This window comes from Sander vitreus, chromosome 5, assembly GCF_031162955.1.
Source record: "Sander vitreus isolate 19-12246 chromosome 5, sanVit1, whole genome shotgun sequence".
Lineage (NCBI taxonomy): Eukaryota > Metazoa > Chordata > Actinopteri > Perciformes > Percidae > Sander > Sander vitreus.
Genome location: NC_135859.1, coordinates 17,169,962 through 17,192,683, shown reverse-complemented (window position 1 = coordinate 17,192,683; position 22,722 = coordinate 17,169,962). Strand labels below are relative to the sequence as shown.

The 22,722-nt window shown below is 40.0% G+C and overlaps 3 protein-coding genes across 6 annotated transcripts; 1 reads left to right on the top strand and 2 right to left on the bottom strand.

Annotated features, from left to right (window-relative positions):
- Nucleotides 1-440: 440 nt before the first annotated feature.
- Nucleotides 441-4,797, bottom strand: tcn2 (transcobalamin II). The gene is made up of 11 exons (XM_078250744.1): nt 4,753-4,797; nt 4,149-4,184; nt 3,791-3,858; nt 3,351-3,537; nt 3,026-3,195; nt 2,410-2,562; nt 1,775-1,947; nt 1,488-1,662; nt 1,212-1,392; nt 995-1,113; nt 441-843 (listed from the first exon to the last, which is right to left on the bottom strand). Exons 3-11 carry the CDS (start codon nt 3,846-3,848, stop codon nt 782-784), a joined length of 1,278 nt encoding a protein of 425 aa, XP_078106870.1. The 5' UTR covers nt 3,849-3,858; nt 4,149-4,184; nt 4,753-4,797; the 3' UTR covers nt 441-781.
- Nucleotides 4,798-4,845: 48 nt separating this feature from the next.
- Nucleotides 4,846-8,745, top strand: ccdc117 (coiled-coil domain containing 117). Of its 4 annotated transcripts, none has more exons than XM_078250741.1 (6): nt 4,846-5,201; nt 6,128-6,334; nt 6,481-6,531; nt 6,633-6,905; nt 7,486-7,632; nt 7,769-8,745. In XM_078250741.1, the coding sequence occupies exons 2-6, from the start codon at nt 6,192-6,194 to the stop codon at nt 8,010-8,012; spliced, it is 858 nt and encodes a 285-aa protein (XP_078106867.1). In that variant the 5' UTR covers nt 4,846-5,201; nt 6,128-6,191; the 3' UTR covers nt 8,013-8,745. The 4 variants fall into 4 exon arrangements, with proteins under 4 accessions (XP_078106867.1, XP_078106866.1, XP_078106865.1 ...); XM_078250740.1 differs by having other exon boundaries at nt 4,846-5,387; XM_078250739.1 differs by having other exon boundaries at nt 4,846-5,834.
- Nucleotides 8,746-9,334: 589 nt separating this feature from the next.
- On the bottom strand, nt 9,335-22,057 carry LOC144517557 (uncharacterized). Its single transcript, XM_078249641.1, has 26 exons — nt 21,991-22,057; nt 21,806-21,895; nt 18,748-19,071; nt 17,682-17,762; nt 17,480-17,575; nt 16,670-16,777; nt 16,498-16,579; nt 16,220-16,364; nt 16,008-16,100; nt 15,817-15,929; nt 15,564-15,690; nt 15,323-15,442; nt 14,183-14,296; nt 13,837-14,067; nt 13,673-13,735; nt 13,477-13,572; nt 13,112-13,213; nt 12,853-13,035; nt 12,615-12,746; nt 12,293-12,525; nt 12,059-12,185; nt 11,896-11,979; nt 11,587-11,798; nt 10,605-10,680; nt 10,270-10,476; nt 9,335-9,900 (listed from the first exon to the last, which is right to left on the bottom strand). Exons 1-26 carry the CDS (start codon nt 22,055-22,057, stop codon nt 9,835-9,837), a joined length of 3,372 nt encoding a protein of 1,123 aa, XP_078105767.1. The 3' UTR covers nt 9,335-9,834.
- Between the last annotated feature and the right edge of the window lie 665 nt (nt 22,058-22,722).

Sequence of the window (22,722 nt, the reverse complement as noted above, 5' to 3'; positions counted from 1 at the left end):
GTCGCCTGAACGTCTCCCAGAACAGCATTATGCTGCTGGCAAAGGTTGGTAGGTTTAGTGCCATATGATACCAATCATCACTATGGAAACACTGGTATACGTGTCTTTTATAGAAATTCAGTATTGTTTCTTTTGTTTTTATTTATATGTTTATCTTTCTCTTTTTAATGTATGTTGTACATCATATCTGTGTCTTCTGAAAAGACCTTGAGTCTGGCAATAAAGTTTGATGATGTAAGTGTGACAATGCCAATTAGCGTTCATAATCCATCATAAAGATGCTTAACACACATGCAATAAAAATCTAATTACACCCAAATTGCATAGTTTTGATTAAATGTGTTACTTTATAAAGAAATCTAATTTGATTTAATTATGTAATCAAGTGCCACTTGCTTATCATTCATATTTGTAACAAAAACACAAACCAACACAAACTCTTCATTTAAACAGCCATCACAACTGTTTTTTTTTTTTAATTGTTTAAAAAAAGCACAATCACTCTTTGTAAGACATTTAAATAAACATTTCACACTCATTTTACAATCCAAAGCTTTTTAATTTACATTGCAAAGTCCTGTTCAATTAGTTCTAAATTACGGTATACTTTTATTTAAGCTTCAAACCTAATTGAAATGAAAAAAATCAGTGAAACCACTATGACCATTTATAGCATCAGACAATTTAAGTATAATCACTGGTTAAAACAACAAAGAATAGAAAAATGATTGAACTGCTTTTGATCCTCATCAATCACTGTTGCATCTGCAGTGACTGACTCTCAGTAGCTTGTGTTTTTGATGGTGATCTTTTGAGCCGCCTCGATCTTGAAATCATTTACACCTGAGGGAGCAAACCAGCATTTTTTTTCTTATTTTTTACCAAAGTGAAATTAAAGCTGCAGATCAAAGAAATAAAGAGAATGCTCTATCAGTGAGTCACAATGTAATATGTGTGTGTGTGTGTGTGTGTGTGTGTGTGTGTGTGTCCTCACCCTGACTGAGTGCAGTGCCATCAGAGGAGAGGTGCCAGTATCTGCGGTCGCTCTGTCTGGCCTGCTCTCCGTTCACCACACTTAGGAAAGGTCCCCACAGGCTGGATTCTGTCTCAAACCTGCCACACAGCATCAAATATTACTCAATGTAGGCAAGCATACAGGACTTTAAGCTATAAAAAGCTGAAATGCACAAAAGTCCATTATATGAACTCACGTGAAGCTATCATATCTTGTCTTGAGAAGTTCAAGGGCGTCCAACAGAGAGCTGTCCTTTGGCACATCCACAGAGTAAACAGCACTTGCCCCGCTGGACGTCACCACCTCCACCATCAAAGTCACTTTGGTCTGGCTAGGTAAAACCACCACAGGGTCAATGGGCTCCAGCACTAGAGTGTCTGTAAGAATGCACACACACCATGACACAAACAGTGACGATACAGACAACCTGAAATCACAGTGGCCACAGGGGGTAGAAAAAAATGCTGCATACCACTCTCATTGAGGCAGTCCATGCTTTGAACTGCTAGGTAGGATTTCTGCTGGAGAGCTGGCAGGATCTGAGATATGGACATGGGGTTGTGGTATATGTTGTTTCTGGCGCTAGTCCTCATGGCCTCCATTGAGGCGGCACACTCTGCAACTGGGCTGCCCATCGCCAATAAGGCCTTGAACACAACAAAGAAGAACATTTGAGCTGCAAAGATTTTGTTCTGTAGAAACTAATGCAACTAAAGAGACAGAGGGAGCTGAACAAAAAATACGGAAAAAGATCCTTACTTGAACTGCGAGGCCTGTGCTGAACTCATTGCCAATGTGACCGTCTGTCCTACTAGAAACCAAGAGCTTCTGCTTGATCTTGCTAAGGGCTGTGTCGAGCTCAGCAGCATTCTGCACATGAGAACCAGCATTCTTCACACACTGGAGTGCCATTCCAGCCATGGCATAGGTATCTAGGGAGAGAAAGTAGGATAAAGTATATGTGTATGTGACAGACAGAGGGAGAGTTTGTCTTGAAGCACAGGATAAAACTAAACCTGGATTCCTCACTTATACAGTAAACAGAACAGAACTGAGGCTAAGGCTATGTACACATTCCCACCCTAAACCTTTATTCTGGCAAATTTCTGTGAGATGACCCCCTAGTCAAATTAATCTGAGGTAGCTTTATGGAATGTATCTGTCTGAAATATGACTCTAAATGTAATGCAACAAACCAACACGTTTTATCTTTGAGACGATCTCACTCCACCATAGACAGTTTGCAGCGTTACATCTTAGTCCACAGTATGAGCGGTAAGTACACTAACTTTATTGACAATTTTTAAGAATCGGGATGCATCCCTTCCTGCACAACATCTATTTACTATTTATTTCAACAGCTAAAAGAAAACATTTAGGGAGGTTACACTCACCAATACTCTCAGAGTCTCCATGTTGGAAGTGCTCATGTTCTACTGCCTTGATGAGCTTGTTGCTGACATGGTTGTTGACCCTGATGCCGCTCACGCAAAGAGCGAGCACACCCAGAGAGTACTGGTAATAGTTGGTCAAAGGGCGATGGCTGACTGTGCAAAGGAGAGAAATAAAATAAACCAAATTATATTAAAACATGACTTCACCGTAATGTTCAAGAAATGAAAAAGTACTTTATTTTCTCCTTATATCAGTTTGGATGGAATAAAATCAATAGCTGTTCTAATGACTAATCCAATCAAAACTGAAATAAAAATTGGTGCTGCAGAATCCTTCAAAAAGTAAAACCTAAACACTAATATTTTATTGAGATAATTGGCTAAATTCTATAAAGCTAAAGTAGAGTCATTGTGAAAATAAGATATATTGATAATGTTTGCCAATAACATAAATACTTAACATATACATTATAAAATGTTAAATTGTTTTTTCAATTTTCCTGGATTTCCCTTCTGAAGAAATATCTACACTAAATAAACTTTGAACTCATTTTGTAGCACAATGTTTAACAGAATGGTGAACTGTTGGCCTCCAGAAGGTCAAATGAAAACTTACAGGCAATATGCTCTTTTTCTTGTTCCATCTGCTTCTTCAGGTGTGTCAACAGCGTTTCACTCTTCTCACCGACGGTGAAGGTGATTGTGTTGTGGTCGTAGCAGGAGGACTTCAAAGCCAAAGTGTACAGCGCCATGAGGCCGACCACAGATTGGCTGTTAGTGAGAGAGCTGAGAAAGACACACAGGTGACTCAGGTTCAGGGGAGAATATCGAGGAAAAAATATAAATTCAATGGACATCCAGATTTAAAATACCATTAAATGTGATGTGTCACAACAATAAGCAACACTGAAGAATGAGGGCATTTGTAAACAGTGCAATACCTTTGAATGTCATTGTGCAAATAATTTTTCAGTCTATTCAGGTGTTCGCTCTCTTTGGCGAGGTTGTGGTAATTAGAAAGCCGTAATGCCAAGTGGACACTAGGATTGGGGAGTCCTTCCGTCGTGTCCAGAGAGTGAAGGAGATTCTTATTGAGTGACAGGTACGGCTCACGATTGGCTTCAATATCTGGATTAAAATATAAAAATGCCAACATTCTTTGTAATTTGACAATTACACAACACTTGTAAATGAGCAAGCAATATGAAGGCCATTTAAATGCATGAGGTTGGTAATGGCTAAATCAGTGACTGTCCAAACCAGTGAGTCAGTGTATTTGTAAACCGGGTTTTTCCAGTGTTCAAGCAGTTTCAGTAAGGGCAGTCAGGGTTTTTAATGATTGGTGATAACTGGACTATATGAAGTACATAAAAATACGTACCACATGGTTTACCAGAGGTAAAGGCAAGTAGCCCTGCGATTATGACCAAAGACAGCATTCTGGGCAACCTGTTGACACAAATAGTGGAAATCAATATTGTCGCCTAAAACTTTAAAGTAGGCTAACAATACAGAGAATAGGCCTACTGTAAAATGGGGAGATAAAAAATGCTTAGTATGAAAGTATTCACGTATTTGAGAAAGTCAGGTAAGCCTTTGTCAAATAATAAATCTAAAATATATGCAAAATACCTGTGACTAGTCTATTCAACGATGATAGGTAAATATTACAAGATCATTATTATTGTCATGGCGGTTTAGTAATTAGATTGTAAGCCTTTAACTTGTAAGTGTCTTACCTCGTTAGAGAGTGACTCCAGTGTGAAGAATCCGAGCTAAGTAAGAATACAGAACAGAGTCAGAGACAACAGCTTCTAGTATTTCACTGTCACGTGACTCGTCATGTGAGATGACAAAGCGATAAGAAAAGCAAGACGGTCCCTTTAAACCAAAGCCCGTCTACGGAGAGCCTTTCCACTCCCTATTAAGCCCCATTGTACCGAATTTGGTTGCAGTTCCACTGGGGGGGGATCGCGGTTCAGTGAAAATGAATGGGACTCTATGGAGCTAGACGGCTAAATTTGTCTCTTTCGCCTGATTGTCGTTGAGAAATCTCAGATTTGATTGTAGTTTTTGCAAGTTCAACATGGATTACAGGTCAAAAGTTGAATGAACGAGTACTTGTGTCCTTTCGATTTCTTACAGGTTGAGTCGTTGTTGCCCATAACACGCTAGCATTCTGCTAATGAATGCTGATTGGTCAGTGAAGGACTGATTACGATCGGAGATCCCGCTTGACGGCGTCCAAAGCAGAACCAGAATGTCAGAGTGAATATTTCGGCGTGGTCTTTAAAACATTAGCAAACCTCTTTCTAGCACGTGTATTAACAGGGAGAGCCTAACCTGTCAGCTGTGTTGTCGATGCTTCGAGAGAACAAAGGAAGCGACTCAGAGCTTGCCGTAAAGCAGTATCTCTGGCCGTATATATGTATGCCGTCATTGACATTTTAAAAGGCTTTTTAGAACAAAAAAGCGACTTTAAAAAAAATCTAACACCCAGCAGTGTGCATTTTCTTAGTCTCCCCTTTCGAATGCAACATTGAAATTACTAGACAAAAAATGATATCCTGAGAAAAGTGGATTTTGAGGAGTATAGCTCCATAGAGTCCCATTCATTCTGCACTGGCCTGTGAGCGCCCGCTATATGGAACTCTGGTGGAACTGCAACCAGTTCAGAAGCCGGAAGTAACGAGGGAGTGGAACTTCTTCCCATATTAGAAATTCTTTGCGTTAAACCATAGAATAAGATCTGTGGGCAGAGGAAACTATCTTGTCAACACATACACTCTTTGGTAAATACGAACGTACAAGTGGCAGGTGTCTATTAGCTGTTAGCTAAGGCAGTCGAGTTTTATGGCTTCAGGTTACAAGTACAGTAAAGAATGCATTGCGCTACGTCGGTCTCATAGACAGTAAAAGAAAGGTCGACTCACTGACTGTAAACGTGAAAACTGCCATTTTAACTAATGCTAGTCAACGTAAGTAGCTACAACTGGTTCTAACGCTTCAACTAAAACTTCGTTATCCTTGATTCTGTGTCGCACAGAGTGTTCAACACAAACGTAGTAACTCATTTGCCATCAGTAACTACAATTCCCACAATTCCCTTAACGTAACATACGCACTTTCTAGAACCTTGATGAGTTTTCTGGCGCTACTCACCTTTTCAGAATAGCTAGCTAGCGTCATTTTATCGCAGCCTACCATTCAAGCAGTTCACACCAAAAGGACCTTTAATGTGGGGGCTATCTGCTCGCAGGTGGTATCAATATTAAGTTCGTAAGACTTGAGCATGTAGAGCCTGTTGCTGTGTGCTAATGGATTAATGGCATCACTATTCCAAAGGAAAACGGTGTGAACTGACGGATACTCGCTAACGTTAAACATCAACAACAAAAACACGAAGGGGCAGGGCAGCTGCACAGGTCGGTCTGTAACGCTAGCTATATGTCTGGTGGACTTACTCAAAGTTGTTAATTAGCACAGGGATGTAGCTGTCATTGTGTATAGCCATGTCACATTATAATAATAGTATATAGTATAATAATAACGTCATACTAAGGTTAACAGTACGTGCAGCAGTTGCGTTGTAGCTAGCTAGATAATCAGCCAGCTGCCCTTGTGTAAACAGATTTATAACTTGTGCGCCATGTAACGTTAGGTTACAGAAAATACCTTTTAACAGTTTATCTGATTGGTATCAATACTGATGTTCCAGATCAGATCCGTTTATAGTTATCTACCCGTGGGTCTGTTCAAATAATTTCACCGACTGGACGACCATGCATCACCCTGCTACCACAAGCAGTGCACGGGGGTTTCTGCCAGCCATGTATTCATTTTCGGGCCCCACAAACCTTCCTGAATTTGACCTCGGATCTCCAAGTACGTCTGGTCACCTACAGAGAGCAACTCTATCTAACAAGTATGTAGCGGATGATTTGGAGATTGTAAATTCACTCCATACATCTGTTAGAAATACAAATGCAACATTTGAAATAACTTTTCAATCTTAACCTGACATGTTTAATGTATCATGTGTTTTGACATATCCGTCTCTGTGTTCCAAAGCAGCTGGGAGACACGATGCCTCAGGAAGCACAGGAGGAGAGTTGATGATGAGTAAGTGAGAGATGCATGGAAAGAGCAGTCTTAACAATTCACAATGCTTGGAATAGTCACATACTGTATGCGTGTTGTGATAAATCTCAATGTTTTCTCAGGGGATGCAGTGCTAAAAGGAGGAGGTTAATGGTCGAGGCAGAAGTGAACGTTTCAGAGAACTCCGACACTAGCATTGGTCAAGACTGGTCTACAGCGAACAGCTGCCCTCCTTTGCCTGCACAGCAAGCCAGCCCTGCACCTTCACAGCCCTGCCCAGCATCTGAGAACTTGACTTTGCCACAGCCCTCTTCTGCTCTGCTGCGACCAGAGACGGAGAGCTCCTGCATGGAGATAGAGGCAGCTCAGAGGAAACTTCAGGAGATCGAAGACAGGTATGCAACATGCAGTGTGTGCAAAAAGTTGCAAAAAACTGCCAACTGTCTGCCTTCTTGCTTGTTAGAAGAATTAGACTTTAACTGACACCGTATGACCAAAAATCCAATTAGCCATCTTGGAATCTGTCATATTGTCTTGCTATATTATTGTTACTGTGGGTCATGGCTCTGATGTCTAAATGAAGGAGAACAAGTTTAAAATGTATCAGAATCTGTTACAAACACATCTTAAAGTTTTAGAAGAAAAAAATAAATACTCTATTCATGATTTTGACTTTAGCAACTATCATCACTTACCAATAAGTTCTGTACATGTCAGAAAAAAATGTCAAATTTTAAATACATTCTACAGACTGTCTGGTATTTTCAGTTGCATTCACCTTTACATTGTCTTTTGTATTTGCTAGTTTCCTTCCTAGTATTGCAGGTCTCCCCATTTATGTCTGCCACAATGAGTTTGTTTTGCCATTTAGTGGTGGTGATGGCTTTGGGAGTTGTATCACATGAAAAGGTGACATCAACACACACTGTACCCTTTATTTCTTTAAGCAAATACAGTGATATTTATGTATGACAGAATAACACTGGAGGATGACGATGAGGATGAAGATCTGGATGTAGAGCCAGCCCCGAGACGGCCAGTGCTGGTAATCTCTGACAGTTTGAAGGAGGGTCTACAGCGCGGCATCAGCGACATCCTACCGCACACGGTAGCCCAGTCCGTGTATGTTCTCTTAATGTTGTTATTGGAACGTTTCATATTTTTCATGAAGTAACATGACTCATGTTGCGCCGTTACCTCTTTGAAAAGCTCCAGACACATTTTTCCCCCAGTGTTTATTTTTGTCTCATATCTTTAGGAGCCATTCTTGCATGGAGTTGGTGTTGTGGCGGCCACCAGACGATCCCTTTTGTAAGAAGCGAAAGGGCTCATTACAGAAACAGCGTAAACAACAGACAGTATCTCGGCAACCCCCGACTCCATGTCCATCTCCCACCCCTCACAGTCCCCTCAACCCCTCCACTCCAACTGCAGACACACACTCTTCTCTGTACAGCTTTCCTGTAGCCCACAGCTCTGGAGAGGAGGACATGGAAATGTAATGGTGCTTGATGACTTAAGAAACCATGCTATAGTTAAAGACTTGAAATGTAGTCGCAAAAAAGACTATAAAGGACTCAGAAACTCTTGAAGTTGGTCAGTTTGGCAAGGCACGTTGGCTTTACATGAATATTGTGCTGTTTTTTTGACAGTTGTGCAACACATTTTTTGCTTTACAGTCACTCAGTTTAGTTTTTTTCTTCTTCAATATAATCCCATACAACTATATGTTAAGATGTAACAATGACGCTGACCTAATCAGTATTATTTATTTAAATCTCCAATACACCTGTCATGATCTCAAGACTTTGAAAAGTTCTAAAGACGGCCTTACATAACCAATTTTATATAAATTACAGAATGAACCTTTGCCCTAGGAAATAAGATCATTTGTACATAATTTTGCTAAAACCTGGCCAACGACACACTGGTGTACTGTTAATATGACTTTGTTCTTTGTTAAACATCAGTGTGCAGCATCTGAATTTTGTACAGTTTTTTTTATGTTCAGCTTCTAGCCATCATTACCAGGACACTAAATATTGTTCCTGTGTTTGCATACAGCATCCTGCTTGCTTTTGTGCTTGTTGTGATAAAAGTTTATCTTCCTATAGTGTAGTATAGCAAGTATACCATCTGTGAGCTTTGAGAAATTCGTAAAGAAGTCATGGAAATGCACACTTTTTTATGATTTGATTGTATTTTCATAAATACATTACCAGAATTGCAACCAGCCATCGTGTGTTCAGGTTTTTATTTGTTACGTTGTCCATGTAGAGATTCTGCATGGCATTGTTGGACAAAATCTTACTTCAATTAAGTGAAAGCAATCCTCTTGTTTAGTGAACATTGTAATCATTGTGTTATCATTACCTCAGGAAGAGTAGGGGTCCAGGACTAACCCCTGTGGAAGTGACCATATGCATACATATATTTTGAAAATTAGGTAAGTATGGTTTTAATCAATGAACTATTAGGTTATTAAAAACAGCCTCCAATTTGTCAATCAAATTAAATGATTTACTGTGTTAAGCGAATTAGAGCCATGTCATTGTTTTAATTGAGGATGATTTTTATTTATCAGCTCAGTTGGGGCCAGCTCTGATAACAAGACTGATGCTGACAATTGTGTTTCGGCAAATAGTTTTATAAATAGGCGCTGGTCCTACATTCTCCTTTTTCAAACATTTTTGATCTCACAGGGAGAACCAACAACACAACTACTCCAGCCTGCTGAAACGCCTCGTAAAACAGAAGCATGGCTAACAAACTGAAAATAACAGATTGCATGTGTGATATCAGAAGTCATTATAGGGAAACCATCTTTTAAATATGTGACGTCAGTCCCAGCGCTTTATTTTACATTAAGATGAAACATTTTCACAAAGTTAATTAAGTCGTTATATGAAATGCTAATGACATCATTTAGTTTGAACTTGCCAGCAATCTACAAAACTGTTTTCGGGTACAATTTAACATCTTGTAACGTTTATGATCATACAAAGGATTCCCATAAAGACCTGTCAGCTTTATGAGGTTCTCTGACATAACTCACATGATCTTTGGTGAAATGTCAGTTCATCGCTTATTCAGAGTTTATTGTAACCTAAAGCCATAAAACTTAACTGCCTTAACACAGAAAAAATGGGAACTTAATGACCAAATCTTGGGTTGTGTAATTTGTCACTGTGACCTGCTTGTCAACCTACAATCTTAAGTACATGTAACCGTAAATGATTCATTTCTATGGCCACAGGAAATAGCTTGAAATGCATTACATATCATATATCACTGGTGTTTGCAACACACACAGGTTTCATGTCCTTAACTTGAGACTGCCCTGATGGATGAGTGACTCTGAATCCCAGTAACGTCTTGACCTTGAGTGATCTATAAAGTAGACACAAGTATTACATATTATAATGAAGACAAGCACAGAAATAATAATTATTGAATGTTAATGATACTGCCACATTTGCAGTCGGTTTTTCATCGTATAGTAGAAGTACTTCTAGATTTATTTTGACTAAGAGAGGATTTCAAATCCGATCCAGAAGTGGTGAGCCTCTTACAGAGGACAAGCAGCTAGTTTGGGATGATGTGTCTCGTTTCTTGTGGTGCTTCTAGAGGACAGTACTAGTTGTCATTTATAAATATAAAAACTGCAGTATGCATCAAATACTACAAATATGTCTGCAGTATACTTGTTTATCACCGTTGTGGATGCAGCTAGTGGCTATTAAAACGATATATACTCACTGTTGTAAGATAGGATCCTGCCAAATTTAAAGGGATTGTATTTGAAGGCGATGGGCTGTGGGTGTAGGCCTGGTTTTCTACACGGAGCTGCTTGACTCTGCTCTGGAGGTAACGTAGGAGCTTAAATGAAGCCACGTCTGAGGGGCTGTGGGAGGCAGCAGAGGCCACAACATGGAGGGAGGGAGAGCAAACCGAATTCTGAGCTTCCTGATGGGAAAAAGAAACCGAGAGATAGAGGTATTTTGTCAGTAAACAAATGAATATGAAATATCTTTAGGTTAAATTTCTTTGAAAGCTTGGTGTTCGTGCCCACACAAGAACAGTAAAACATTTACCTTTGCACTAAACATCATCTGTCCTTCAGGCCTCTCACACTTTCTCTGACTCTCCTCTCGAGGCTTTGATGGTTTTCTGGAAAACAAACCTCTTTTTGAAAAGTTGTTTGTTGTGAATAATTAACATAACTACATGAAGGAATTATTAGTTGACATGTACAGTGTTACTTTTATGCTATAAGACGCATATCGCAGTGAGTTGAGGTGAGATCATGCTCTTGTAAGGACAGACAGCTGGTTAGTAGCTATGTCATCAGAAACCAGTTACCTGCACCTTAACAACTTTGTCTTGCACCTGTGGGATTAGAGCAAAACTTAAATATAGAAAAGCATAATATTTATTTATTTATATCCTATGGATCGTAAAGTTTTCTTGGATTCTGGGCCATTTTTGAAAGAAGAGCAGATTTGCTTCACATTTCCAAATAGTATCACTGCTTAAAGTGCTCATATTATACTCATTTTCAGGTTCATGATTGTATTTAGAGGTTGTACTAGAATTGATTTATGTGGTTTCATTTTCAGAAAACACCATATTTTTGTTGTACTGCACATTGCTGCAGCTCCTCTTTTCACCCTGTGTGTTGAGCTACAGAGTCACTTCTGTACCATCTTTGTTGGGAGTCGCACATGCACAGTAAGTACTGCTAGCTTGTCCGTTGCAGAGTATGAGGGCGTGCCATGCTAGCAGCTAGGCGAGCATTATAAAGTGTGTTACAAAGTGACACACGTTCATCACAGAAGTAAAACCTGGACTACAACAGAGCAGTTTGGAGCAGTTTGTGAACAGTGTTTTCTCTGGAAGATGGTAAGTCCTTTTGGGGTGGACTTTGGGCTTTTTCACTTTGTAAACCTATGACATGCACAAAAAAGATATATAACGCAATAAAGGAAAGGGAAAAAGCCAAAAAGCATAATATGAGCACTTTCATACTTAGAACAACATTTGTGTGCCTCTGTTATGACTGTTTGTTCACGTTACCTTTCTAGTTCCGCTGTCAGTTCTTCTTCAAACTTGCATGCCAGACGAGCTGCAGTCTGTTCCTTCCACTGACCCATGCTTCTCTGAACCTGCCTGAGCTCCAGGTCTTTGGCCTTCAGCTGTTTGCGAAGTGATGCTGCCACTCCTCCTCCCTCAGCCCCTCCATCACACATATGAGGCCAGTTCAGACTGCTTAACTCCTCAATGTGCTCCTGCAGAAGCAGATGGCGTTGCACAAAAATGCAGTGAGTGATGAGTTTTCTGTGTCTACAGTACAGCATGTGCTTTACAGAGTGTGTAAATTCAAACCTGAATGAGACGCTCCTTTAGAGAATCCAAGGCTTGGTCTCTGTTCATCCTCAGCTGTTGCCTCTGGATGCTCAATTCGCGCTCCTGAAAAAATATGAACTTGTATTTATGTGTACATTTAATGTTCTGTATTTTAAAACATCAGGCACAGTCTGAGCTATACCATGTCTTTTCTCAGCTGCTCAGTGGTTTGTTTCTGTGAATCAAGCTCATGTTGTAGATGGTTTATCAATTGCTTCAACTGCTCTCTTAGTGTTCTCAGGTTTGTTAGAGCCTCAGCTGCTGTAGGACTGCACAATACAAAGACATGAGAATTGGAAACATACCATGTTTCCTTTTAAAATATTCACATCTTTCTAAACCAGGTATGTATGTAAACTAGAGCGGGAATTTGTACCTGGGAGTTAGGTGCACAGAACTTTGTTTGGCTCCACTCTGCTCCACTAAGAGGTGTAGATGCTGGCACTCTGCTCCCAGCTCCTTGGCCCAGTGCCTGAGCTGCTGGTCCAGTTCAGCTGTGATTTGGTTATGGCTCCTCTCCCTTTCTTCAAGCATCACCCGGAGCCTGTCAGCCTCTTTCTCTGCCAGCTGAGCAGCCTGCTCGAGCCGCAGCACTGCCCTCTGACTCTCCTGTGACCACAGACCACACCATGTCAGCTTTTCTACAGCACATTTCTTTGTGCGACTGCAAATGATTGCTTTCTGTGGTTTTCTTGCACCTGTGCCATCTGTCTCTGCAACTTCTGCAGCTCAGCCTGATGCTCCTCTTTCAGTGATTTGCAAATAACAGCCAGCAAAGACTCCTGCTCTCTCTGCTGCGCATAGCTTTCACTCTCCATCTCCTGCACTCTCTTCCAGATAAAAAGAAAGTCATAGAAAGAGAATGAAATCAGAATAGAATCTGAATACATTTCTGATTATTTTAAGATGGTAATTCATGGTTGCGAGTCACCTTACAGTTTTTAGTTCCATCATTTTATGTTGAAGAGCCAGTGCTTTATTCTTCTCTCGCTGCATCTCACTCTTCATGCTTTTCAGTCTCTTTCTATTCTGCTCTTCCAGTATCCCACAGTGCACCTGCACTGCTTCCACTTTTTCTGCCTCCCACTTCATCCTCTCCTCCTCTATTGCTTTGTGCACCTGAAAGGAAGCATGCTGTGCATAACATGCAATTGTGTTGAAAAATATTGTATGTATAAGAGGATTATCAGAGTACCTTTTCCAAAGCTTCTACATGTAGCTCTTCTTCACGGTTCTTTGCCTCCTGCTTCTGCTGCTCCAGAGAATCCCTCAGCTTCTTTGCCTCTTCTTCTTTTAGCTGCCAGAATACAAGATGATCAGATGAAAAGTAACCCTGTGGAGTGTTTTTACTTACTGTATGTACAGTGTATAGTGCAATAATCAACAGAATAACATAGAAAAGTTAGGTTTTGATACTTACTAATGCCACCCAATCTTAACCCATATAACACACGCATTCATGGCAGTGCAAGATACTTTGGGTAAAACTGTACACCAAACAGTTTACATTGAGATAGTGTGGGAGTGGATTTCATATGTTCACACATAAAACACACTGACCTGAATGGAACTTTTCAAAGCCTCAATGTGTCGTGTGAGAGACAGAGCTTGTTCTTTCAAAGCGTTTGCTTTTTCCTCTTTAGTCTGCTTTTTAACCTGAGGACACAACAGCCAGAGTGATTGCTATATCATTAATCAAACTGTGATGATGTCATTTGAAGAATCAGTATTGTAGTTTTGCAGACATGTTGGTCACCTTTTGGATTTGCTGCTCGTGAGCCAGTGCCAATTCTTTCTTTTGCTGCTTTAATGCTGCCTCCTGAGTTAAAAAAAAAAAAAAAAGAGGAACTCTAATGACCTGTTACTTAATGTTACATTACAAAAAACATGACTTGTAGTCTTAAAAAACACAGCACATACCATCATTCTATGAGCTTGCTCATGGGCCTCTTTCCGTGTATTGCAGTGCTGGGTTTTCAGGTGTTGTAGCTCCCCCTTTAGTCCATCACTTTCTGCTTGTAAGGCCCCACGTTGCTCCTGTAAATCTAGTAGCTGCAGCTCCTTCTGGGCCAACATCTTCTCCTGAGTGCCTACTCTGATCTTGCATTCTCCGAGTTCACCCTGCAGCTCGCTTACTTCAAACTCTACCGCCTGATAGAAAGAGATATACCAAAAATTGTAGGGATAGTAACCATAAAAAGTGGATGTGTGCAATTTGCTTAACAGCTAATTGGATTTTTTAATTTTTCATGTCATTTGGTGTCACCTCGATGTAATCCTTTTTCTGCCTCTGTTTCTCCTCCAGACAAACACAGCTGTTCCTCAGTAAGCTCTCTGCCTCTGTGACCCTGTGGAGCTCCTCACGAGTCTCCTCCAACTTCTGCTCCGAGATCACACAGAAACACATATCTGATCAAAACAAATACCATCTCACTGTAGTTTTACTCAAAGTGCTAAACAAAAACTGCAAAGAAAACATTACACGTTCACAATATAGTAATACTTGTTAATCTATTAAACACATCATTTGTAATCCAAATATCAACAAACCGATAAATACTGCAAAAAATCAAGTTTAGAACCTGCTATCGCACCCAAATTGTTCAAACCTTCTGGGAAACACAAAATACCTATTTTCTTTAATAAGTAAAAGTCTTTGAATACATTAAATAATTTACCATTCATTTTCTACAGTATTATACAGTAGTATACAGTAGAGATGGTCCGATACCATTTTTTGCTTCCCAATACCGATTCTGATACCTGAACTTGCGTATCGGCCGATACCGAGTACCAATCCGATACCAGTGTGTCAAATATTTTATTATGTTTTAAGAACTGTATACTACTATCCCTGTATGGATGTGATATTATTTCTATCTTTGTTGTCGGTCTGGCTCAGGTTAAACTCTTTGTGAAACATGAATGCCACAGAACGTTCTTTTATTCTGCAGTTTGACAGTCAGTTATCACGGAAAAAGAACATAAATAAACTACTTTAACGTATTTTTTCTTTAGGGCTTTATTACGTGGTATCGGATCGGTGTATAAACTCCAGTACTTCCCGATACCGATACCAGCGTTTTAGGCAGTATCGGAGCCGATACTGGTATCGGTATCGGAACATCACTAGTATACAGTAGTAGTGCCACTGGAGACAAACCCATTACTAGCCTATAATATGATTGGCTAAAATGTTTTATTATTCCCCATTTCCCCATCTAAAAAATATCAACTCAATCAAACTAAAAATAATGTTGTAGTTATAATTTTGGATGTTTTATTGTTTTATATTATTTAGAATGTGGTTTTTAAAGTGTGAATGCTGTTTTATTATTTTAAACTATTTTATTCTTGTTAAGGTTATAGTTATAATTATGGACACAAATGGGCTTAAACACAGTACTTCTTGCATGGACCCTTGCTTCTCTCTTGCACGTCGCTGTTCAGCAAACAGTTCTGTTTTGGCATTATGCAGCTGTCTTTCCATCTCCTCTCTCTCCAGCGCTGACATGACGACACTGGGCTGTTTGTGGAACAGTGGAGCAACAAATTTTTTTTTGAAAAAAAACACCCTGCGTAATAAAACAATTGAATGGCTGAACACAACCAAGAATTGACATATTGCTTGATTCAGGTTTCATTACCCTCTCCGTGAAGGCCGAATCCTTAAGAGTCTGTTTACTTTGACTCAGAGTTGCGAGTTCTTCTTTCATGTCTCTCAGCTCGAGGATACAGGACTCTCTCTGCCTCTGCAGCTCATTCAGCTGGCAACTACAACACATTCATAGTTATATTACTACCTTTTATACAGAAAAGGATTATGTTGATGCAATGTGATATTACCATGTTGATGTATACAGTGTATATAATACAGTTAGTAGGAGTTTGCTTTTATACCTAATAGAGTCTTTCCCTGCCCTGCTGTCTCTTAGAACCAACTCCAGAGTCCTCCTCTCCTTCTCCATCTTTGCTGTCTCTACAGTCAGTTGCTCTAATTCCTGCAAGGCATGCTGGGACATAGACCATAAACTGTGAGTATTAGTGAGACTTCTGTATGCAGTGTTCTGATAAACTACTGTATACATTACCTTTCTTCTCTGTTGAAGTTCAGAGAGGCAGAGCTCAACATCTTTTAACTGAGTCTTCTTGTTCTGTAGTGTCTGCTCCTCCTTTTCACATTTCTATACCAGTCACACAACCCAGTTAAGTGATTTATCATACACTTGCACACAGGAGAATGTATACAGATGACATAAAAACATTTCTCTATACTAAATATGACTGGCAGACTTATTCTCACTTGTCGGAGTGTAGAGAGCCGCTCTTTCATCTTCGCCCAATCAGAGTGCATCTTCTCTGACGTCCTCTCAGGCCGGCGTCTACTGCTCCAGTTATTTATTTCCTCATCTGTGTCATTGTCATTGTCCTCCAAAGAACACACAAGTCTGAGATACACAATCATGCACAGTGTGCTAGTCAGAAATATGTGCAAAATAATAATTTTAAAATTGAACACAACACTAAAGAAAAGGGGGAGAAAAAAAAGTACGTTTTTAAATGTTCTTCCATGTGATTTACCTGTAAGTTTCTCTCTTGTTGCGCTGTGCTTTACGGACAGAAGGACTTCTGTTATGTACATTTCCATATGAGGATCTTTGGCCTTCGTAAACAAAAAAAAGGCAAATTCTGAGACATTTAAATGTTGTTACTGTGGACTCATAAAGGAATACACAGTCAGATCTTGCTTTACCTGATGTAGATCGAGGTTCACTTTCTTCCTGTGCGGGTGTGTCATAGTCACTCTGGTTGGTACAGTAGTCATCCATGCCTGTGACAGACTGAATGAGAGAGCGCCATCCTGAGGGGGATCACACAATTGATGTGAATTGTAATTTCACAAGAATTTTTTTGTACTCTTGTTACTATCATTTTCTGCATTTTAAGAGTTTGCTTTCAAGCATTATCTCTTAAATCTTTTAGTTTGTGCTGTCAGCTCTTTTTGTTGGCTGTATTTTGGATGCAGGTCATTCCAATACAAAACTCCATTTGACTGGAATAATCTTCCTGTTTTTCTGAGATCTATTACCTCTTTATGCTGCTTCAGGACATCTTTATTTTCTCATCTTAAAACAACATGTTTATGCTTTTCGTTTGTGTGTACTTACAATCTTCAGTTTATCTGTGCTTCTTATAAACTAAAGGCACACTGCTTCAATTGCTCTTTATGCTGATGTAATTGATTTATTATCTGGGTCATTGGATTACATTTTTCTTGTACAACACTTGAGGGCTGGGGGTGTGGGTGAGAGAGGGTGAGCGAGCTGTCTGTATCTGTGTATTTGCAGTGTATGTTTGTTATTTAATGCTGTTTTTGTTTGTATGTGTTTTATAATTGTTTTGTATTTTTGTTTATAGGACCCCCTTGAAAATGAGATGCTACATCTCAAGGGGCTAATCTATCAATAAAATCAAATTTTCAAATGGTGATACAAGCTATATTAACATGTTGTTTTTTTTTAAATGAGACTTTCTGCCCTGCACATTTTTTGCCATCTCTCACCTGGTTGCCTGTGAATATGCTGCCTGACTTGCTCTGTGCAGACTGAGTCAAGGTCACTGTCAATGGACACGGTGTCAAAACTCCACACAGGTACTCCTATAAGAGAAACAAAATAGCCTACAATCACTGTTTGTAATGAATGCATTTCCAAGACGTTTTGCTAGACTGTGCTTGCAGGAGCAGTGTAATCTGTGTGTGGTACCTGCCAAGCTCCTGGTCTTAGGAGAACGGCTGTTGTTCTGCCGCAGGGTTTCATGTTCTGTTACAACCTCTGTTCTGTGGACTGAAAGAAAAAAAAGGTGTAAAGGCTACAACCCATAATACTAAAGGGCTGTTACAAACAATATACTCATTGTACTATTCTTGGGGAAAAAGATATAAAGTTTTATCCTTCGGGTGGCACTTAAAGGTGCAGTAGGTAAGACTTTTAAAACAAACTTTGTCATATTTGCTGAAACTCACCCTATGTTCGAGTAGAACTACATTACATTACAAGCAGGTAATTAAAAAAAAAGATTCTGGCTCCTCTGGCACCACCTACAGCCTGTAGTGCGATTTGCAAAAATCCACAGCTCCCTATTCAGATGCTCCAATCATGGCCAGGGGGGGTGTCTAACTGTGTGTCAATCACTGCTCATGCACACGCATTCATTCTACCCTTGTGGGAGAGGGGCTTAGGAGACTGTTTTGGGCTTTAGTGGAAAGGGGGAAGGGACTAAGAAGTTGTCGATGTCAAATTTTTTTGGCTAAGTCCTGGATCTTCACAATCCTACCTACAGCACCTTTAAGGAAAGGCATGGGGTCGTTCATTAAAAGGTTCACCCCCATGAATGTGCTCTGCACATTTCAATCTAATTAGGTTATGTATGTGTGCAAATTTGGGATAAGGGTATTGCAAAAGATCACATCCCAAAAGGAAAGGTTTCATCCTCTGAGGGTCAGTAAATCTCAAGGCAATATGGCCATTGGATGTAGGAAGAGGCACGTTCTGTGAGTTAGATTTAATCTTCTGGGCACTGTAGTCATCGATAGCAAGAGTTTGTAAAGTGAGTACTCACTGCTACTGCCATCATCACCAAGCCTCTGTGGTGTGTTGTATGTCTCTCCAGCTCCTGCTTGCTCACTACATGATGTATAGCTGTCATAAACACATTTCTCCAGTTCCTTTCTTTGACAATAGTGAGCAGTCTCTGTGTCTTTATTGCTTTCCCCAGTCATTGCTGTTCCTCTTCTGTCAACATTAAGAATACAGTGTTCTTTTTGTTCACTCTGGCAAGTGTCACAGTTGAGTATCTCTGTCCTCTCAGCCTCTTCCTCTTTGTCAAGTTGATGCACATTACTCACTGGCAATGCCAATTCGACCATTTCATCTCTGAAGCATCTGACAAAGTCCTCAGTGCAGATGCTGTCTGAAGGAGGGTGGGTTACTCCTGTCATCCTTCCCTCGTTACAGGAGTCTCCAAGAAGCCTCTGGAGCCTCCACATCACCTGCTCCCTCTGAGTCTCTATTTCCTCCTTGTCTCTTGTCCTTTCTAATTTCTGTTTAGTTTCCTCATGAGTAATGGGACCGTCCTGGCAGCCTGTGCTACTCTCTGGGGGAAGAGCAGAGGACAGATAGGGTGCTTTTGTGCAAAGAAAAAGCTGGTTCTGTTGTCACTAGTGAGGTAACACTTTCATACAAAGCATAGAGTCCAATGGTGGCCCTCAGAAACATTTTGCGCGGCTCCTGAACGTGACATGAAATGCATGTGTGTGTGTGTGTGTGTGTGTATATATATATATATATATATATATATATATATATATACACATATATATATATATATATACATACATACATACATATATATACACATATATATATACACATATATACATACACATATATATATACATATATATATATATATATATATATACATACATACATACACATATATATATACATACATACATATATATATATATATATATACATATATATACACATACATACATATATACATATACAGTCAGGTCCATAAATATTGGGACATTGACACAATTCTAATCTTTTTGGCTCTATACACCACCACAATGGAGTTGAAATGAAACAAACAAGATGTGCTTTAACTGCAGACTTTCAGCTTTAATTTGAGGGTATTTACATCCAAATCAGGTGAACGGTGTAGGAATTACAACAGTTTGTATATGTGCCTCCCACTTTTTAAGGGACCAAAAGAAATGGGACAGATTAACAATCATAAATCAAACTTTCACGTTTTAATACTTGGTTGCAAATCCTTTGCATTCAATTACAGCCTGAAGTCTGGAACGCATAGACATCACCAGACGCTGGGTTTCATCCCTGGTGATGCTCTGCCAGGCCTCTACTGCAACTGTCTTCAGTTCCTGCTTGTTCTGGGGCATTTTCCCTTCAGTTTTGTCTTCAGCAAGTGAAATGCATGCTCAATCGGATTCAGGTCAGGTGATTGACTTGGCCATTGCATAACATTCCACTTCTTTCCCTTAAAAAACTCTTTGGTTGCTTTCGCAGTATGCTTCGGGTCATTGTCCATCTGCACTGTGAAGCGCCGTCCAATGAGTTCTGAAGCATTTGGCTGAATATGAGCAGATAATATTGCCCGAAACACTTCAGAATTCATCCTGCTGCTTTTGTCAGCAGTCACATCATCAATAAATACAAGAGAACCAGTTCCATTGGCAGCCAGACATGCCCACGCCATGACACTACCACCACCATACTTCACTGATGAGGTGGTATGCTTTGGATCATGAGCAGTTCCTTTCCTTCTCCATACTCTTCTCTTCCCATCACTCTGGTACAAGTTGATCTTTGTCTCATCTGTCCATAGGATGTTGTTCCAGAAATGTGAAGGCTTTTTTTAGATGTTGTTTGGCAAACTCTAATCTGGCCTTCCTGTTTTTGAGGCTCACCAATGGTTTACATCTTGTAGTGAACCCTCTGTATTCACTCTGGTGTAGTCTTCTCTTGATTGTTGACTTTGACACACATACACCTACCTCCTGGAGAGTGTTCTTGATCTGGCCAACTGTTGTGAAGGGTGTTTTCTTCACCAGGGAAAGTATTCTTCGGTCATCCACCACAGTTGTTTTCCGTGGTCTTCTGGGTCTTTTGGTGTTGCTGAGCTCACCGGTGCGTTCTTTCTTTTTAAGAATGTTCCAAACAGTTGATTTGGCCACACCCAATGTTTTTGCTATCTCTCTGATGGGTTTGTTTAGATTTTTCAGCCTAATGATGGCTTGCTTCACTGATAGTGACAGCTCTTTGGATCTCATATTGAGAGTTGACAGCGACAGATTCCAAATGTAAATAGCACACTTGAAATGAACTCTGGACCTTTTATCTGCTCATTGTAAATGGGATAATGAGGGAATAACACACACCTGGCCATGGAACAGCTGAGCAGCCAATTGTCCCATTACTTTTGGTCCCTTAAAAAGTGGGAGGCACATATACAAACTGTTGTAATTCCTACACCGTTCACCTGATTTGGATGTAAATACCCTCAAATTAAAGCTGAAAGTCTGCAGTTAAAGCACATCTTGTTCGTTTCATTTCAACTCCATTGTGGTGGTGTATAGAGCCAAAAAGATTAGAATTGTGTCGATGTCCCAATATTTATGGACCTGACTGTAATTATAGTATAGTATGCCATAAAAAAATAATTAAAGTTATAGTGTAGTATGTCAAAGAAGAGTGTCATAGTATGGTATGCCATAAAAAAGTCATAGTGTAGTATGTCACTTGGCTACAGTGTCAAACACCCCTCCCCCCCCCCCTCCAGCGTCAGGTTAGGAGTGACAACTTAGAAAGCTACTGGTTGCATGGCAACTATATACTGGCACCTCGCGAGTGTCGTGGGAATTAAGTTCTGTCATCAATGCTTGTGTTTTTCCATTAATGATACTAATATTGAAATATTACCTGTTTGCTTCATTGTCAGAGTGTTTATCAAATCAAGACAAGAAATAGGAGTGTCAGTTGTTTGAGTAGTACTCCCAAGCCCTGTGTCTTTGCTCAGAGATTGACTCCAGTTGAGAGGAGCTAGAAAAAACAAATTAAAACACAGATTATCACCGAAAAAAGAAAAAAAAACTTAAAATTTGGTATAATGTGTGGGTTATGACATAAATGACCTGCATCACTGCAATCATGCTCTCTAGAAATTGCCTGATGTTTCTGGGGCTGGACCTGCATACATTAATCACACTTACTGTTTAAAACATTTATTCTCGATTACACATACATACATACAGACAAGCAGAGAGACAGAATAAAAAAATCACAGACCTGCAGCTGACCAAGCTGAGCATCAATAGCATCTAGGAGAAGGTCGCAGTGGTCCAGTTTGAGAGGAGGAGAGTCCAGTCCAGACACACTGCTGTGAAGATCTGACAAGGCAAGGCAAAAGGGTCACTAACAGTGCGTGCAAACTCCCAAAAGGGGGTGAGATATACATGATATAGATGTACTGTTGATACAAAACCTGTGTAAAGAAGCTCATCTGTGTCCTCTGCATCTTTGTCTGCTCTGCCATGGCCTCTGTCAGCCATTGCCTATTGCTGAAGACAAGTATCCAGTATTCACTCAGTAGTACCATACAGACACAAAATCCTCAGTGTCCACTGGTTAAGGCTGACTGGACAGTCATAAGGAGTGGGGGGTTATGTTGCTCAGTTGTCCAGGAAACCAAGACAATTGGACTTGCCCCTCTTTTCACTAAGAAGACTATAAATTCCTTCCTCTGTCTCACACTCCCCAAAATGAACATAGGTACAGGAACTGTAGGCAGTGTTTGGAATAATAAGTGTTTGGGTAACGACGTTATTTTTTCAGTAACGGGGTAATCTAACTAATTACTTTTCCCGTCGTTACAACGCCGTTAACGTTACTGGACGTTAAATGCGGTGCGTTACTATGCATTGATTGAATAAACTGTGTAATCCGAACGCACCCCTGGCTCACAGCTAGTGAGGAGGTGGGTTAATAACGAGGTAAGCGATTATGATTGGCTAAGGCAGAGTGCTAAATACCATTTTCTTAGCCCAGATAGAACCACATATAGCTAGTTACCAGAAGCTACCGTCTAAAACTCCCTAATGATTTAATTTACATGTAGCTAGCTAGCTAGGTTATATGAAGATAAAACATATCACTAAATCGTTCAACCACCATTGTACTGACTCAAACATCAACAACCTAGCTACTTACTTGCAGG

Excerpts from the sequence above, each read along its gene's own strand:
- tcn2 (XM_078250744.1), bottom strand. The coding sequence starts at position 3,848 with ATGCTGTCTTTGGTCATAATCGCAGGGCTACTTGCCTTTACCTCTGGT. Across the intron at positions 3,196-3,350 it reads TTGCACAATGACATTCAAAG|CTCTCTCACTAACAGCCAAT; the intron begins GTATTGCACTGT and ends TGTCTTTCTCAG. Across the intron at positions 1,663-1,774 it reads GCACAGGCCTCGCAGTTCAA|GCCTTATTGGCGATGGGCAG; the intron begins GTAAGGATCTTT and ends GTTGTGTTCAAG.
- ccdc117 (XM_078250741.1), top strand. The coding sequence starts at position 6,192 with ATGCATCACCCTGCTACCACAAGCAGTGCACGGGGGTTTCTGCCAGCC. Across the intron at positions 6,335-6,480 it reads AGAGCAACTCTATCTAACAA|CAGCTGGGAGACACGATGCC; the intron begins GTATGTAGCGGA and ends TGTGTTCCAAAG. Across the intron at positions 7,633-7,768 it reads CACACGGTAGCCCAGTCCGT|GAGCCATTCTTGCATGGAGT; the intron begins GTATGTTCTCTT and ends TCATATCTTTAG.
- LOC144517557 (XM_078249641.1), bottom strand. The coding sequence starts at position 22,057 with ATGGCTGACAGAGGCCATGGCAGAGCAGACAAAGATGCAGAGGACACA. Across the intron at positions 21,896-21,990 it reads AGATGAGCTTCTTTACACAG|ATCTTCACAGCAGTGTGTCT; the intron begins GTTTTGTATCAA and ends TTGCCTTGTCAG. Across the intron at positions 15,930-16,007 it reads AACTTCAACAGAGAAGAAAG|CATGCCTTGCAGGAATTAGA; the intron begins GTAATGTATACA and ends TCTATGTCCCAG.